Here is a 19,182-nt window from a genome sequence, read left to right on the forward strand (position 1 = left end):
AAGTTGAAAAAAGAGTGGCTTCGCCAAATCGCATAACAGGATAGGTAATAAACAGCAGTGTTTAATTCCAGATTCTGGGTACTTGGAAACTGTTTTTGTACTGCTCCTTTCAGATTTAATCTTATTGCCGTAATTTGTGATGATCCGTGCCCAACAATAATAGTTTATACTGTTATTAAGATGCTTTTTGTTTTAATTCAATTTAAAATAGTAAAAACTTAAAGATGTATTTAAAAATAGAGAGTTTCCTGTTCATTAATGAACCAAAACCAAAAAGTACCGTTAAATATTACTTAACATTTTAATATTTACCAATAAACAAACAATAAGTACCATAAACATAATAAATCAATTCTTGTTAGGTACTGTTAAACAGTACTAATATGAGAATTGGTCATAGATTAATGGACAGCTGTAGGTGTTGCAAGAGCTAGTCGATAATTAATTCCAATATATTTTAATTAATTTCCCAGAGGATCAAATTGTGACTAAATTAGTACCAGTTGTCCTACTTCTTTCTTTCTTTTCTTGTTCGATTTATAACAACATCAATTTACGTATGTAAACATAAAAGCCACAAAAAATAATTTATTTTTTGATCTGACCACACAATTTAGTAATGAATTTTTTGCCGGATCCCCTTAATCGAATTCAGTTATTGGATCCCACACAACCAATTAAATTAATGGTCCTGTTTTCCAAGAAACCAGTGATCTACCTTCTCCGGCTTGTAGTTTCGAAAGGAATACCCAAAGAGACGATTCTAACGTTCCGTGCCCCTTCTTCAATGTCACAAGAAGTATCTTCAGGTATCATCGTCGTCTAGCTATTCTATATATACGATGGCTGTCTGGTAGAGCCGTTAGTCCAATAAATACGCACACGGGACGCAGTTTTGCATATGATAAACCAGGTGATCGTGGACTTTTGTGTTACGGCAGTACAATGAAGTTTCTCGTGTTATTTGTGAGTATTTTTTTTTTTTTAATTTTGGGTTTTTGCTAAATTATTTGTTGGGCTCGTTTTTGAAAATTTTAATATTCAATTTACTTTAATTCTCCAATTGTTTTATGACAAAAACATTAACTCTATTTATTTTAATATATGTTTTATTATTAGTAGTATATAGTAATTTTTTATTTATATGTAATATTTATAATAAAATAACAACAAAATCACAAAAAAATCATATATTACAAATATTTTTTTAATTAGATTTTTGTGACTCAAATTTATAAATATTTTAAGTATTTATAAGTACATTAAAGTCATTTTTAAAATTTTGTTAAAATACAGTAATTAACATTTTATGGAATTAAATAAATTATTAATTTTTAATTACACCGTCAATCAATATTTATAGGTATTTTAGTCTTATTTTAAAATTCTGTCCAAAATATGAAATATGAAATTACATTTCATTCATTAAATAACAATTATTAAGTATTTTAAAGATTCATTTTAAAATTTTGTTAAAAAAAACAGAAATTATCATTTTATAAAATTAAATAATAAAAATAAATTATGAATTTTTAATTAGATTATCATTAATTATTTTTAAGTATTTTAAGGTTTCATTTTAAAACATTTTTAAACAATTTTCAAACAACAAAAATTAACATTTTCTAGAATTAAATAACAATTTAAAACTTAAATAATAAAATAATAACATAATTATAAATAAATTCTAATATTTTTTGGTGATCTACTTTTTTAAATTAAAAAGTATTTGTAAGTATTATAAAGAATCGTTTTAAACTTTTGTTAAAAAACAACAGAAAATATGATTTTACAGAATTAAATATTATTATAAATAAACAAATCATGAATTTTAAATTAAATCATATTTCAAGTATTTCAGTGTCATTTTAAAATTATGTCTAAAAATCAAAATTGTTACTTCATAGAATTAAATAACAATTTAAATAAAAAAATTATAAATTTTTAATTAGATCATCTATCAGTATTTTAAGATCTAATTTTAAAATTAATACATTAATGAATATTTCAAGTATTTATAAGTATTTTAATATTTTTTTAAAATTGTGTTTAAAAACCAAAATTGACATTTCATAGAATTAAACAATAATTTAAATACATAACTGAATTTTTAACCACATAATTAATCAATATTTCAAGTATTTATAAGTATTTTAATATTATATTAAAATTGTATTCAAAAAAAACAAAATTGACATTTCATAGAATTAAATAATAAATACATAATTTCTGAAATTTAATTATATAATCAATCAATGTTTCAAGTATTTATAAGTATTTTAATATTATTTTAAAATTATGTTAAAAAACCAAAATTGACATTTCATAGAATTAAATAATTGAAATACATAATTTCTGAATTTTTAACCACATAATCAATCAATATTTCAATTAGTTATAAGTATTTGAATGTTATATTAAAATTGTGTTCAAAAAAACAAAATTGACATTTGATAGAATTAAATAATAGTTTAAAAATACAATTTCTGAATTTTTAATCACATAATCAATCAATATTTCAAGTATTTATAAGTGTTTTAATATTATATTAAAATTGTGTTTAAATAAACCAAAATTAACATTTCATAGAATTAAATAATAATTATACATAATTTCTGAATTTTTAATCACATAGTCAAACAATATTTCAAGTATTTTAATATTATTTTAAAATAGTGTTTAAAAAAACAAAAATAGACATTTCATGGAATTAATAAAGTAAATACCTAATTTCTGAATTTTTTATCACATTATCAATCAACACTTATTTTTAAGTAATTTAAGGTCTCGTTTAAATTAAGAAAATATATAAATTTACAAATATTATCATCAATATTCAGAAAATTTTGTTTTTCTAAATATTGATTGATATAAGTAATATAAAAATTTATTATGAATAAAGCTGCCACAATCCAAAAAAGGCAGTAGTCCCTTTTGTCAAAAGTACAGCTTATATTCATTAAAAAAGTAATTTCTAAGTTTTAAATATTTCTTATTAAAAAAACATGGATGACCAACACAATCTCATTATATTCCGAAAGGTCGTAATGGCTTATTTCACGGTCTGCGAGCGCAAAAGAGAAAAATTTATGTGGTTCACGCGTTATGCAATATTCTCGATTGGATAACCGTGACAATGAAAGTGTAATTATGAAATTCTCGGTCAACAGTTAACTTGCAAGTGCAGTTATACCGTGGACAATACCAGTCGAAACGAAAGTACGAAATTGGACTGTCTAATTCGACATACTGTTCCCCTTTTTCCCTCTTGTGAATTAAAATGTTTCATGTTTTTTTTCTAGATCGCCTTTGCCACGGTGCACTGTCGACCTCAACAACTGGAAACTGAACGACAAACGACCGAGTAAGTGTTTGACAAATTAATTCGGTACTAACTAGCCTTCTTAGTCCAGTAGACGCATAACGTAGAACATGTATAAAAACGTAGTGTACAAAATTGTGATATAGTGTAGTTGATAGAAGATGTACAGTTCACAGCAACAGAATAATATGGGTAAGTTTAACTGAACTAATAAATTAATAACTAATATTTAAATAAGGGTTGCAACGAACTGACTGTTGTTAATTTTGTTATAGTGAAAAAGAGGAAAAAAGCACCAAAGATATATTGGAAAAGATCGCTGAAGTAAACAAAATGCATGGCCTCCTTCCTCAAAAGAAAGCATCCAGTTATTTTCACTTCCCCTTTAGTTACTCCCGTCAGGTACCACTTAAAAGCATAGCTGTACTAAACGAAGACCAAAATGAGGAAGAGGACGTAGGTGAAGAGGTAGAAGAAGTACCCGAAGACATGCAGATAACTAAAAAACTAACGCACGTACAAACATTCGGAGTACCAATGAATATACCCAGCTACAACACTCCCAACATGATGAACATGCCACAATTCCCTTACCCAGTGCCTTATCCTCCTCAGGAAAACATTATACCTGAAACTGCGGACGAAACTAATTTCAAACAAGCTTTGGAAAAAACGGAACAACTACCAGTAAAAAAGACTACCATAATTAAACACGAAATCCATCCAATATATCCTTCAGGTTTCCCCCAACCACAAACGCAGTTTTACCCTCAAATGTCCGAAAGTCAACCAAGACAAAACTGGAACTGGCCCGGAGCCCAATATTTCCCCATAGTGATCAGAGATCCTTTCATCCAAATGTACAACGCAATCACAACGTTAATCGAGTATGGCCCAATGGGAGGAGGAGCAGGCCAAGCCAGCAATTGCAAGAGCAAAGTAAAGGAAGGAAGGACACCCAAGATCGCCACCACAACTGAACCGTCAGACTCGGACGAAGTTATTATGGACATCGAAGACATCATCATCGGTGGCATGGAAAAAGAAACAAGCAGGAGCAACAAAATCGACAACCGTTACAAAAACATGTTGGAAAAACGCAACAACCTCTTCAAAATCCCAACGTCTAACGCCACCCTAGTTATATCGTCCAAAAACGACACGCTCTCCTCCCCGCCGGACAGAGAACCGGAACTGAACGACGACGAGCTCGACGACGAGGAGAGCGACAAATCCGACGATATAGTGGTCTCCAACGATCACACCAAGAAGGTATTCAGCAAGGACAACACGGGCAACGGCATTTTCATACACAAGATCAAAGTGAGGAAGGGTGGTGTGGCGGTGGCCGGACCCGGAGGCATAGCGACGGCAGGAAGCGGTGGTACCGCCATTGTTGGGCCCAACGGGTTCGCCTACACGCATCCGGACAGTCTGGCGATTGCCGGATCCGGATCTAAGGTTATTTCTGTTGATCCTTCGGTCAGTTTGATGGAGGCTTTGAAGAATCACAACAAGACCCGCATGGGGAAGATCGTGGCTACGGGCCCGGTTGTATTTTACAATAAGGGCTAGGAGGGAATTGAGCTGATGACTTTTTATTAAGCTTTAAAACAAATAGGGTTGTATATATTACTAAAATTGGGAATGACTGATTATCTATGTTTATTGTATATGATCTGCTTTATTTATTAATAGACTGGAGGCATTATAATAAAATTATGGGGAGGATTCAAGAGGTCTTCTTGAACCATTAAGCTTTTTATTATAATATTACTTGGTTTACTTTAATGCTGCCCCTCGATTATTTAATTACCATTAAAGTAAACCAACTATTTGTTATATAGTGTGTAGTACAAATTATTTATTTTTTATAAAAAATATATTTACCAAGATGTATTCTTTGTAATTGTTTAATACAATATCAAAAAACAATCCAAGCTTTTTATTTCCAGTTGCCAGAATATTAAATATGTAAGTAATAAATTATTTATGTTACGCAGCAATTGTTAAACATAGGTATATACATAATCTATAGTTATAAATAATTAATCAGTCTATTTTTGGCAAACGAAAACAGGTAACAGCATCTAGGTCATTAACTGTACATCTCATTCACATACTTGTATGTCTGGAACTGTAATTTAAATTATACAAAAATATGTTAATATTATTCATCAATATTTTAAAAATATATATTCATATAACAGGAAGAAGTGAACCTCAATGGCTATACAAGACTTTCTTGTTCTTAACAGATAAATGTGGAAACATCTTCTTCGTGACTTCTTCTTAGGAAAAATCATTAATTCTGGGTTTTTCTTCCCCAGATACTCACAAATGAGCCAACGTCAATCTTCTATACTAAAAACATATAACGGCTACGAAATAAACGGTCACCTAAAAGGAAAAAAACTAACGAGCGTGATGCTGCATCCGATTGGAAAAGCTGTGGCGGGTGCGCACGGCACAGCAATATCTAACCCAACGTCGATGGTTATAACCACCACGAACAACAGGGTGAAAATAATTTATGAGCCGGAGGCGGTGGCCATTGCCGGTCCTGGGGGTATCGCCCACGCCCAAACCGATTTGGAAATTGATATTTTGCATGTTTAAATGATATAATATTTGAAAACGAGACCAAATTTGTATACCAAAAATTTTACAATAAACTTATTTAGGAATAATTAGGCTTTTAATAGTGCTGTAACTTTAGGCAACCACTTACACTAACAAACATTTACACTTAACTCATTTGTGTTTAATTGTATTGCAGTAAAATAACAATAATCCCATTTTATGGAGGTGGAAAGGGCCAATCACTTCAAATTACTGAGTCAAATGACGGTCAAGTAACCACAACTATTATTAAAACACCTGACAATGCTGTGACTCAACACATTACCACCACAACTGAAGTAGAATATCCGCCTTTGCCATCAAAACAAGACATCATCGAAGAATTCGAAGACAATGTTGGCAGACAACTTGATGGAGAAGACGAAGACAATAACGGCGAACTCGAGCACGAATCCAGAGAAGGACTGAGTGCATGGTTCAGTAGAAAGAAGCAGAATAAGGAAAAAAAAGACAAAAAGGATGAGAAGAAAAAGAAAGAGGAGGAGGAGCGAAAGCAAAAGGAAGAGGAGGAGAGAAAGAAACAGGAGGAAGCTGAGAACAAAAGGAAGGAAGAGGAAAAAAATAAGGAAAAGGAGAAGGAGGAAATCAAGGAAGAGGAATCAGAGGATGACGATAGTGTTGCCATTAACTTACCTCCAGACGATGCTGCAGTTGCTGAAGCTAAACCAGTAGGCCTGGCAATTGCTGGTAGGTCCGCTTTAGAGTGTCACGAGTTGTTATTTTTTAACATTTAATAATTTTAGGTGATGGCGGAGTAGCAGCCAGCAAACCCATTGGAACAGCAGTTGTGGGTCCTGGAGGATTAGCTATTTCAAGACCAGTTGGTACGGCAATTGCCGGAGTACCGCCTGAGCAGGTTCCCATATTGGGTGGGAAAAAATCGCAAAAGTCTAGCCATCTGGCGAAACTAATTGCTAAATATCACCCTCAAGAATAAACCTGTGATGTACGATTCAAAGCTTATAAACTTAATTATTAAAACAAAATATTCCTTGTAAATTAATTGTTTTTATTCATAGATTTATAAGCATACTAAGTTATAAAAAACTATTTTATTATTATAATGTGATGATTCATCAGCACATACTGTGCTTTTATTCCTGTTCAACAGAAAATTATTTATCCTAAGATCCATGTTTATCAAGACATTCATCTATTACGGTGAATGATTCTTTTAAAAAATTATCGTGCGAATCAGCACATAAGTCATCTGACTTAACAGGAGAATCCATTATGGATTCCGTTTCTTTTTCAACTGTCACATTAGTTGAAAGTTGTTTTTCTGTCTCAGATGTTTCTTGTTTATTGACAGTTTCCATCGCACCGTCTTTGCTACATTCCGCAGCAGCAACATTTTTTGTTTCAACGTTTTCGACAAGTTCCTCTGGATGAAATTCATCCAGACACTCATTAAGACACTCATCAAGACATTCATCTGTCATAGTCAGTGTTGACTTGATGATTTCATGCCTATTAGTAGGACTTTCATTAGATGCTTCGGTTGTATTATGAGCATCAAAAGAGCTTTCATTTAACTCAGATGCGTCAGTTGTTTCTTCGACTTTGTAGAGTTGAGAAATTTTCCGCAATTCAGTCACAATATTATCATTAAGAGAAGACTCAGTTTCTGATGCAGCTTCTTTTATACCGCTAGATAATTGACACGATTCAGAGTTTTCTGATTCGCCTTCCACGATTGATTTAGCAAAGCTGTCTTTATTATTCGAAACTGCTAAATGCAGTGATGAAAATTTATAGTGGGCTCTACGATTAGCTTTTATAATATCCTTAAAATCATCATGTGTGATTAAGAAATTGTAGGTACAACTTCCGCTCTTGTTACGAGTAAAATTACACATTTGCCAAGTAGCTACGTTTAAATTGGGATTCTGAGTAATCAGACGTTTCTGTACCGTCTCCCAAGGCTCAGGAGGTCCTTGAATGACAATTTGTAAATGCTTCAATGTAGAAAATTGGTAATGCGGGATGGTCATTAATGTGCTGTCAAATTTGGTCATAACATCTTTAATCCAAGATACAGATGCATCATTAGCACATGTTACAAGCAACATATTATTTAATACACGAATACCATTAAATTTGAGCGAAGCATTATCTTCTAATGCTTTGTCTAAAGACTTTTCAAGCTCCTCGTTTAATAGATTGAGTGTTTCAGTTGATAAAGGTGCAAATGGATTTTCTTTTTTCGTAATAAGCAAATCAACTTCGCATGGCTTTTCTTTCGTTAGAGCGTCGAATTCGTGAGATGTTATGAAACGCAAATGTGGCAACTTTGCAACAGCACTTCTCAAAACATTTAGAGTTTTTCGATTATTACAAGTTATATGTAGTCTACCTTTAATAATATTCCACTTGGTAAAAACATGCCTACGAACTAATTTCGAATCTTTCAAAGCTGCTTTAATAGAAAGAAGTGCGTTTTTTATGTCAACACTCAAATCCTTTAGAGGATTATTTTTGTCAACTAAAACAGCTTGCAAGATATCTTTGTTTTGAAATGCCTTAACTTTATTAAAATTGGATGGACCTTGGGTATTTTTTTTGGGCAGGAAACCATCCTTTCCAGGAAACTCTCTAGCGAGTTGCTTATTTTTCTGGAACTGAGGAGGGTGGTTTGCTTTAACATTATTAACATCAGATACGGCATCCAAATTAAAAGGTAAACATGGATTTTGCACAAATGCCTGTAAAACAGGAGATGGTGTCTGGAAAGGAACTCTGGAAGAAGTTTGTGTAGACATTACTTCCAACTTCCTTTTCTTGCCCTGGGCACCAGGTTCTTGCTTGGTCTCGTTGACTGGATTCCAAGGGTCTACTGGACAGTGACCTGCAGCCCACGAATTTGGCGTCCATTTTAATTTATTGGAATTAGTTGGGACGGGTTTCTTTGTAACAGTCTGAGGTTGTCTTACAGACACATCAGTTGGGTTCCCTTTACTTTTGTGGGACTCAGCAGGATTCTTATCGTTTTGATAAGAATATGGTCTGTCAGACTCATTGGTTTGCTTCCCTCTATTAGAGGGTTCAAAATATCTGATACGTGAAAATCCTGATGGATTTTTGAAGTCAGAATATTTATGAACTTGTTTTTGGCCATGATTATTAAAATCATTGGACTCAGAATCGTCACGACGTGAACTGGGACCACTGCAATAATCCGGTGATTTTCTTTCCCAATATTTATAACCCGTTGATCTATTTTTATTTCGGTTGCGGTTATACCTGGATTCTTCCTTTTCTTCCCGTTCATCATATTCATCTCTGAAAGTCATAATGGAATTACTAATTTTATGAACATTATAATAACACAATAGACTTCACACAGGCTAGTTTTTTAATTTTATAAAATTTGATATATTCATTGTTAGAATAAACGATATAATTGTAAAGTCCATTGCATTTAATTATTACATCTACTAGTAATGGCCATATCTCAGAAACTACTAATCAAATATGTGTTAAATAATAATAATAAAGTTATCCCGAAAAAACATGAAAAATAGTTTCATTGATGGGCACTAGGGAGGGCTTAACTTATCAGAATGGTGTAACACACCACTTAAAAATAATAAATGATTACTAAAAAATCTAGACTACTTTATATAGAATATATTTAAATTCATAAGTTTTCTTCATCAAAATTATTTCATCAATCGCTCTATTAATTCATAATTATTGTGTCTTTGTCTTGGAAACACTGAATTATAATTTTTCTTACAGTTTCACTTCAACCAATGATTAAATAACTATAATTGAATTAATAAATTAAAATAAAACTGCATAATTTTTTATAATTCACACATTTTAATAAATACATGTTATTTATTGTCACAAAACAAACATTTTTTTCAAAATTAGTATTTTATTTTTTCTCTTCTCGACGCCTTCTCTTGTTTTATAACTTTCTTGTTGAAGCGTTTCCTCATGTTTCCATAATTGAGAGTCTTGCTAGTTGCATATCCAAGGATCTGGAGAATCACTCACAATTATCATTTAACTTCTAAATGGATCCTTTGAAGTTTTTCCTATATTTGGGTGAGCTCCGGGAACGTCTTCTAGAATATTCCGTTCAGAACGGTTACAATACCTCAATTTTTTGTAAATTCGTTTTGGTTTTCATTTATATTATTTTCGTTGCTGCAGTTACTGAACCTCTTTTTATAATTTTTCTATAAGTTGGTAATAGTTTTATTTCAGAACCATCAGTTATCTCTCCATCTTCTAGATTCGACAGGTAATCCTCAATTGTATCTATTTCTGTGTGTGATATACATTCTGAAAAAATATCCACATCACTATTCGCACCTTCGTTTTCTCTGAAAATCGTAAATAAATTGTACATTCAGACTTACTGTTCTAAGAGACCCTCAAGACACATCAAAAAGAAAAAAGTATATACTAAACTCACAAACTTACAACATAATTATTTACTCTTACTAGCACAATACACATAACACATAATTCACCGATTAACACTAAAAAATCATATTTGTTTTAGGAATGGGTTTAAATATTTTTACATTGTCTAAAAATACAATGCTCTGGACAACACAAGAAATGAACATATTAAAACAATTATTTGGTGGAACAACAATCATTTTTCAAACACCGAATATACAATACACAGATTTTTATCAAACTAGAAGAACCTCACAACGAAAAATGAAATTTGACAGAAATAAATATATGTAAACTTTCTAAAGGTATTTAAAAAATCTAATTAAATGTAATATCTAATACTAAAGAACGACTTACCTTTATCATTATAGTATAAAAAAAGTATATAAAATTATCTATTTTTGGTTTGTAGGTATATTCTTTGAATTGTTGAAATGTTACACATATTGTCACCATTAACCCAACATTATAAATGAAACTAAATTCTTTATACGTATTTATATTATGTATTTTCTAAAACCAACTAAATGATGACTGTTTTTCCAAGGAAGGTATCAGTTAAGTATGTGTAACTTAATATGCAGTTTTAAATGACACACTGAATAACTAAATTTTGATGCCATATAATGTTCATAAACAATAATTCATCAACATAATAAATCGTTTCGTTTCTGGTAGTATGATATCTTCAATCTCCAAAATAAGTTATTACATTTGAAATCGTAAATGAATCATGTTATACAAACTGGTAATTATGAAACAAAAGTTAACAATTCTCGCTCAATCACGTCAACACACGCACAACACAATCAAATAATTAATATTCCTTACCGATACATCATAAAAGGTTCACAAATTAGTGTGTGTAATAGGTTTTTAAAAAACTATTGATATCACGTTGTTTATAAACTTGAAAAGCACTTCTACCTATAAGATGAAAATGGGGTTAAAGGACTAAAATATCTCCAATGTATGTTGCCATATTTCTTTTATGACACAAATTATTTACTTGTGTACATGAAGAAAACAAACAGTTTTTGTAAATGTTATATTATTTTATTATAACTGTCTTACGACGATTGAGTACCACATAAGTAATATTTTTATTTTTTAATGTTTAGTACGTTATGTTAACAGGATTATCGATACAGAAACTTGGCAACGTAGCATGTTCAAATTTCATTTACTTGCTGTATGATTCCGTGATCTAATCAAATTTTGCGATTCTCTTTTCTATTTTGCTTATTATTCTTGTGATTGTTGTTATTATTTGTATTATTACGTTGTTGTTGTTGTTGTTGTTGCTGTTGTTTGTATGTAAACACGGATGACAGGCATTAATGTTGTTACTATTTTTGTTTCAGATCTCTTGAGATTATTTCTTCAAAAACCTCTCCATCAGTCAAAATTATGTAAATCGATGTATATTTTAAAAATAAATTAAATAAAATTGTGTATTTTTATTGTTGACACTCCATATGTATATTTGTAGTAGTAGATCCCAACCCAGCGATTAAAAATTACAGTTTGTTACAGACCCTAACTAGTTAATTGAGCTTTTCATGCAAAGATGTCACTAGCGTATAAGGTTTCGCTCATCGAATAATAAATCAGTATAAAAGACGCATTGAGGCCATCTATCTATATGAAAGTTAACTAACATAATGACAAATTTCAGAGATTGAAAAAAGTAAAGTGGCGCCATCTAGAACAAACATGCCCAACCCAGCGATTAAAAATTACAGATTGTCATAAACCATTAGCTGTTAATTGAGCTTTTGATATAGAGATGTCGCCTGCGTATATATTCAGTAATCTGTAATATTTATTCGCAGGGTTCAGCATGTTTGAACTAGATGGCGCTAGCGGATATTTTAAGGAAGACGTTAAGACTACGAGATATGCACTAGCCATATATGTATCGGAAGCGTAACCACATTGCTAAGCACAACAATAATTTGTAATTTTTAGTTAAGAAGTTGGGTAAATTGCTCTAAATACCGCTATCTGAATCTTCAATTATGTGTAATAAATTTAATGGCGACATCTATTCGTCAGGGGTCGTACTAAGATAGTTTATTCTACATCAATCTGTAATTTTTATTTGCCGGGTTGGGCACATCTGAACTGGAGGGCGCCACATTAGTTTTTTCAATTTTGAATTATTTCTTAATTTGTTAGATATCTTTCTGGTAAATAGATGTCGCCGGTGTATTATTTTATTCTATATAAGTAAGTAAATGGCGCCTTTTTAAATGATCACATTAAAAATCCAATTTTAAAATTCACGTTAAAAATATAAAACTCATATCAAGTGTTAATTAAGTAGCAAGGAAAGGATGATTTATAAAAGTAATCATACAAATTCTTAAGGGAACACTATTTATTTAACTGAAGTATTTGGACAATTGGAACATAAATATTTTTGAATTCAAGTATGCCATCTCGAAAAACACATTTAAAACTGAACGTTACAAATAGCTATTTCTTCCAAAAAACATATTTACATGCAATACATGACACTCTTAATTTTATACATTCGCTCAGCTTAACAAATCTATGAAAGAGACGGATTTTAGCGGAAATTTTCACTTCAATCGTACTTTTCGATTAGCCTAGACACAATAAACATTTTTTTTTTAATATTTCGAATAACATGGAGGGAAACCTGATCCGCAGAGAAAATTTGGGTCAATGGACGTAACTGAAAATCGTTAGTAATTGCCAAATTAGACTCTGGGAATGCGTTCCTACCCACACGCAGAATACCAAAAGAGCTACTAGCAGAGAGAATGCAAAAGATTTGATAAACCTGGCTCGTGGATTTTCGGAGTTTGCTCTTGAAACCAAGTTTTTTTCAGTTCATGCAGTAAATAGAATCTTGCTTTGAAATTTTGAATTTTATTTGTTACCTGAACGAAAAAGTGGATTATCTAGCACCAATGCGTTCTAAATGCTGCACGAGTTGAAACAGAAATAGCCATCATCATCTACATATCTTTATAACAACAAATATTAAAATCTATGGTTTCTTATTTAACTATTAACCCTGGCTAAAATAGCAGTAAGTCAATATTAAGGCAATCCAAACTTGAATGCTGGTGGATATACCAGGACAGATGTTATGTGACTTATAAACCTGAGATATATTTCCTGAGAAAACATTTAATTGTTTATGTTATCTTAAATTTATGAACAACATTGTAGATGTTGATGTTTTTTTTCGTTTGTTATCTAATCTATCTATATTAATTCAATATGTAACGCTTTGTTTGCAGTTGTACGAAGCCTATTCAATTACAATTAACATACAAAAACAAATGGCACACTGACACAAATTTTTTTTAAATCCTATATTCACTAAATAAGATTTTTTGTTGTACAAATAGCATTCACCAGATATATAAACTTATATTGATACCCAAAAACATGAACAACATATTAAGTTATAGAAATATATTAATTAATTACTGAGGTAGTTTACGTCTTAGATCGGATAGTGTACGACACTCGAGGGCAAAAGCGTTATTTTCTTTTAGCGTTGAAAACTATTGTGCAGTTTGACCATTCTTCGATTGATATCATAATCTGGTACAGTTATCCGATGCTAAGTTACTAATTCTACAAATATGGCTGGTTTGCACGTCAGTCTCCATCCAGCTTTAGTGAAAAACATGTACTATAAACTATGGTGATTCACAAATAAATGTATATTCAAAAAAAACTATAAAAATACCAAATTACATATATTTTTATGCTATCGTTTATGTTGATTTCATGTAAACCGTAACGTGTTTTGTCTATTGTAACTATGGTTTGCTTGAAATCAGTTTTTTTTTAGTCTAAAACTTAGAAAGAATAATGCAATGATTTAAATCAAAAAAACTATAACTATAGATAACGACCGCACCTGAACAATTTTGATGCGAACTAAATTGAATATTGACAAATTTAAACAGAATTCACAAAAGATTGACTCTGAAAACACCTCTGAACTTTAAATAATGCCCATTTAACTACTATACAACATCTAAATAACTCCTGGCCACAAAGCTAACTGGGAAAAAACAGACCACGTAATAAATAAATTTAATTAATGTTTGAGGCGCCTGTTTTTTCCTGTTTGTGGACTGTTTAAAATATATAATATATAAATCGAGTGCAATCTTTCGATCAAAATTGATCTGGGCACGGTTCCGTATATGGGTTAGGCACGTAATACCATAACATATGTGTTTTTAATTATAAAAACTTGAAATACAAAAATTGATATTGAAACCAATTCGTTTTGGTTTTTTTTTTTGCATGCTACAGCTTAGATTATTCAGATTTACGTCTAATTATGTAAAAGCTGTTCTTGTCGATGCGGCTGGACCAGTCGATGCACTGTCGGATTTACTTTTAGTTTGGGTATTTTAGTCTGTGACATCAGCAAGATGCGACACGTTAAAAAATACTGGATGAAGATAGTGCATCGAATGGCCCAACCTGGTTTTTTGTGTTTTAACAGTAATAGTCATATTGGGTTGGATTTTATCGGTGAAATTTGAATGATGTGATTTGAATTTAACATATTTTTTTTTTGGAGAAGAAAGGTAAATTCACTTTGGGGGCTTGAGATAATGTGTGTGTTAGAATTCAATAATTGATCGAAATGTTTGAACGATATCTCCTTGTATTCGGCCCCGTCTAAAAGAAACGTCAACATTAAGGGTTTTAAATTAATAATCCAATTGTGTACTTATGTGACTTTTACAGAATTAATTAAGGTAATTAATAATAGAGTGATAATTCGGAATTTACTTGCTGGGTGATGTTGACGTTGGCTTTAGACGAGGTACATTCTATGAACTAAAATGATCCGACAGTTGTCTTTTTTATTGTTAGAAGCTTTTTGTACTTGGAGTCATTTTAAATTTGTACAAAATCTGATTGTGTAGATATACATATTGTGTGTTGGTTCCCGAATGTAATGGGCTTAAGTGCTAAAATTTGATGATGCCAGCATAAATATATGTACCCTTTTTTACCTAACATTTTTATAAACAAATCTTTTCTGGTAACCTCCTTGCACTTTGGCACACTATAAATCTGTACAAATAAATTAAATTTTCTTTTATACACAATAAATTTTATATATCTTTATAATAATTTTATATTCGTTTTTTTAATAATTTAAAAATAGTGACCCCAGCGTGTCAATAATTTTTCATTTTTTTATCTAACAAAAAATATCCTCCCCAACAAATAATTTTTATCAAAAATATTTTTTACATACTTATCCGGTTCTAAAACCGGAGGGCACGAAGATCCAATATACCTCCCAAGTTTGTACTATCAGAGTAGACGGTCGACCTTGACACAAGGCATCGGACCGCACGAAGGCTCTAAAAGCCTTTAATCGTCGACGACAACAACCATTAGCTTAGTCGCAACCTCGGAAATGTTCTTCGAAGGCTTACGGTGAATCTGGCAGTGTAAAACGTAGCTAAGCTACGTGTTTAATCGGCACTTACAAGTTTTGATGTTATCCACGACTTAACCCGAAGCGAAGCCGCCACCTGGCGGCAAGTTCACCCCCGAGTCAAGCCGAGACCTTACGAAATTAAAATAGTGTGTACTGTAACTAAATTTATTAAGTGTTTACAAGTCCAACGCCCACGTGAAGCTAGGTAATAAAATTCGGCTGAATAACTTCACACTGTGAGCAACTAACTGATAATTAAACGGAGGTGTCCTCCGGCTGGGACGCGGCGAACGGTTGTTGGGGCCGACGCATCCTTACACGTCTTATTTAGTATTTAGCAACAATCTATACCGCTCGACGGTGGCACGGTCCCCCCCGCTCCCGTAACAAATAATAATTTAAGGGGGACCGGACCGTCAAACCTATCAAACAATCGAACATTGTTTCAACAATCTCCTAAAACAATATGAATAGTTAAAAAGTTTCACATTCACACTCTATCTATATTTAATAAAAGTTTCTTCGCTTCGTTTTTTTTGTTTTCATCCATTTTTTTTTCTCCATATTTTTATGATCGATACGAATCATGTCGCGGCACTCACTTGCGGAACACTGTGGCACGAATCTCACGAGACTAAAATAATTAATAAAAAAAAAAATTCTTAAAGCTCTTTTATCTCACATTCACACTTGAGAATTCAACAGCCACGTTAACTAGTAGTATAAGATGCAGACAGTCGTCGGTCGGTTTTGTGTTAGGCTGCATCTCATGCTACAGATTCTGCAGAGGAACTTGCTTTTAGTTTTCAGTTTTTTGATGTAACGCTTTTTAATGTTGTGGGGGACTCTTCAGATGAATAACGGTGACTGCTTTTGCTTGCTTTTCCTGATTATCCGATAGGGGTGACTTGTGTTTTATTGAAGGATGTTTTATTTTTAGATTAGTTCATCTTTGGTAGTCCTTGTTAATCAGGTAAGTAGTAGATACTTTTTTTTTTCATAAGAATAATTGAAAAACAATTGATGTGGTCTGCGAAGGAAACTAAAAAATGGTGTTTTGTGTTATTTTGATGAGGTTACTGTGGTTGGTTGCTGCGTAAAACGGAAAATTTGTATAGCTTTAAATCTAATATATTTTTGATTTCCTGAGGTAGATTGATTTTGTGCATGTTGATACCGTGTCGGTTCGCTCGACAACTTCCCACTACACCTAACATACAGTAAAAACAACGTCCATGGCGTCCGGTTTCCGGTTTTTGGAAGTAACGTGTATAATGTATACGTAGACGAGCGGAGGAAGGCCTCGAGTCGCGCGATTTTATAATTAGTTTTGTTTGTTTGTCGGTTGTTGGTATGCAAGATCGCATGCACAAGGCAGTGTAAATGTTTGAATGTTGGATGACGTCACTATTGTTCTTGGCTCTGCGAAGACTCGCCGGACTGTCCGGGTTGGTCCTTCGGAGGCTTGGGCTGGCGGGGACGTCCCTGCGGCGGCACCACCGACTGCAGCACCATCGCACGGATGCGCCTCTGGGCGGACTACAACAAAAACCGTCATTACCTAACTGAGACGCACAAAATTTAGGTGGCACATACCTGAACACTGAAGAACGGACCGATGATATGTACGGTGGTTTCGTTTTCGGTGGGGGCGGCGCCCTGCTCGGGCAACTTGATGACGCTGCCGGTCACCCGCTGCAACTCCCGGACGTTCTGTCCACCCTTGCCGATGATGCGGCCGACCTGCGAGCTGGGCACCATTATCTCGACGGTCAGTCGCACGTCGTCCGAGCCGGCTACGAAGCCCTCTTCACGCATCTTCTCGAATATCAAATACTGGGCCTGGAACCAACACATTACGTCACACATTAATTAACAATTAATTCCAATCTACTTACCTTCCATTGGGCCTCGGGCGAGCCGAGGATGGTGACCTTCCTCTCGTTCTGCGTCTCCTGCGGCTTGGTCTCGTCGATCGGGGCGATCTTGACGCTGGCGCCCGAGAAACGGATGATGTTGCGGATGTGCGAGCCCTTCGTGCCTATGATGGCGCCGACCGCGTTGTTCGGGATGTAGAGGAACGTTGTTTCCTGGGTGTCGCCCGCTTGGGATGTGCTGGCCGGATACATGCCTGGATACGGTGCCTGACCTGTGTAGAGACCGCGAGATCCATAACCTATACCTGGAAAATATATCAATATATGTGGCGTGGGGGGAAGAGTAATTTTGCAGGGGTCTGGGAAGAAGAGGAGGTCTTCTTCTTCTTTGTCGTTCTGTTTGTGTGTGTGTGTGTGGGGGTGGGTGCGTGCGACCGGCGGACGTGCACGATGTTGGAAAGGTGGTAAGGCCGAAATCGAGATTGTCATAGAGGACAAGAATATATTGATATATTTTATCCAGTTCGTTGGTAACACGAGCGACAGTTCTTTACTTACAACTAATCTATAATACTAAAACTACCAAACTAAATTATGCAATAAAGCGGGGCAAATTATATTTTTTCAACAAGCTACATGGATTAATTATTCAAAATATCAATTTTTTATACAAAGTACGCTATAAAAGTCGTTGAAACATTCTTTTTATTTTTAGCCATCATTTTTATAGTTATTTATAATTTTGTTATTGTTTATACACGAATAATTATTTCAATTATTATTATATTTAGGCTAAAAGCACAGCTAAATTTTAAATAAAATGTAAATTATGTTTAATTATTTATTATTGTCATTCTAGGCTAAATAATTAAAAAAAAATGAATATTCTTCACTCATATGAAAAAATCTTATTTGTTTTAAGTATCAAAATAAATTAATTATTTTATATATTATGTTACATTTTGCTATAAAGTAATAATTAATAAGTAAATAATCTGGAGAATGTTGTTTATTTTCAGTTTAAAAATTTTGTACAGAATATTCCAACATAATTATTTAAATATTTAATGAAATAAGTGTTATATTTATTTTATTGCTATGATTGTACAATTTAAAAAATGTATGGGATAATTTTCAGTGTTATTATCATTTATTTTTAATAATTTGATAGTGAATTTTATTATTATTATTATTTTTAATTTTATAAAATGTAAAAATTATATCAAAATAAAGTATTTGAAATTACTTATTTCTTTATTAATTTTTTAATCAAGAAATTCTTTTTCGTTTTACATTGGTGATACACCAAAATGAAGTATTTTATTTTGATTTTTAAAAAATTAGACCTTTTCAAAAATTGTAAAATGTGTAAATATCAAATTAAAATATTTAAAATTATTTATTTTTCATATAACAAAGAAAAAAATATTTTTTATATTGTATTTTATTACAGT

General features: G+C 32.5%; 3 protein-coding genes and 1 long non-coding RNA gene across 9 annotated transcripts in view; 2 read left to right on the forward strand and 2 right to left on the reverse strand.

The window, feature by feature from the left end:
* The first annotated feature begins 622 nt into the window (after positions 1-622).
* LOC109600108 (uncharacterized) lies at positions 623-7,007 on the forward strand. Its single transcript, XM_049966350.1, has 7 exons — positions 623-966; positions 3,303-3,364; positions 3,598-4,892; positions 5,619-5,935; positions 6,028-6,041; positions 6,102-6,652; positions 6,709-7,007. Exons 1-7 carry the CDS (start codon positions 946-948, stop codon positions 6,900-6,902), a joined length of 2,454 nt encoding a protein of 817 aa, XP_049822307.1. The 5' UTR covers positions 623-945; the 3' UTR covers positions 6,903-7,007.
* Positions 6,954-11,339, reverse strand: LOC126265416 (uncharacterized). Of its 2 annotated transcripts, none has more exons than XM_049966844.1 (2): positions 11,216-11,339; positions 6,954-9,247 (listed from the first exon to the last, which is right to left on the reverse strand). In XM_049966844.1, the coding sequence occupies exons 1-2, from the start codon at positions 11,224-11,226 to the stop codon at positions 7,090-7,092; spliced, it is 2,169 nt and encodes a 722-aa protein (XP_049822801.1). In that variant the 5' UTR covers positions 11,227-11,339; the 3' UTR covers positions 6,954-7,089. The 2 variants fall into 2 exon arrangements, 1 of the variants encoding a protein (XP_049822801.1); XR_007547902.1 differs by lacking the exon at positions 6,954-9,247 and adding an exon at positions 10,172-10,261.
* Positions 10,172-11,837, forward strand: LOC126265417 (uncharacterized). Its single transcript, XR_007547903.1, has 3 exons — positions 10,172-10,220; positions 10,485-10,689; positions 11,749-11,837. It is a non-coding gene; the product is annotated as an uncharacterized LOC126265417 (long non-coding RNA).
* Positions 11,838-12,749: 912 nt separating this feature from the next.
* The window catches only part of LOC109600117 (insulin-like growth factor 2 mRNA-binding protein 1), an 81,598-nt gene continuing 75,165 nt past the window's right edge, over positions 12,750-19,182 (reverse strand). For 3 of the 5 annotated variants that reach the window (XM_020016199.2, XM_049966846.1, XM_049966847.1), the window contains exons 6-8: positions 17,750-18,033; positions 17,448-17,693; positions 12,750-17,390 (exon numbers count right to left, since the gene is read on the reverse strand). In XM_020016199.2, the coding sequence (XP_019871758.1) occupies positions 17,259-17,390; positions 17,448-17,693; positions 17,750-18,033 (662 nt within the window). In that variant the 3' untranslated portion in view covers positions 12,750-17,258. The remainder of the gene's footprint in view (positions 17,391-17,447; positions 17,694-17,749; positions 18,034-19,182) is intronic. The other 2 variants (XM_049966845.1, XM_020016201.2) reach the window with 2 other exon arrangements.

Source organism: Aethina tumida, chromosome 4, assembly GCF_024364675.1.
Source record: "Aethina tumida isolate Nest 87 chromosome 4, icAetTumi1.1, whole genome shotgun sequence".
Lineage (NCBI taxonomy): Eukaryota > Metazoa > Arthropoda > Insecta > Coleoptera > Nitidulidae > Aethina > Aethina tumida.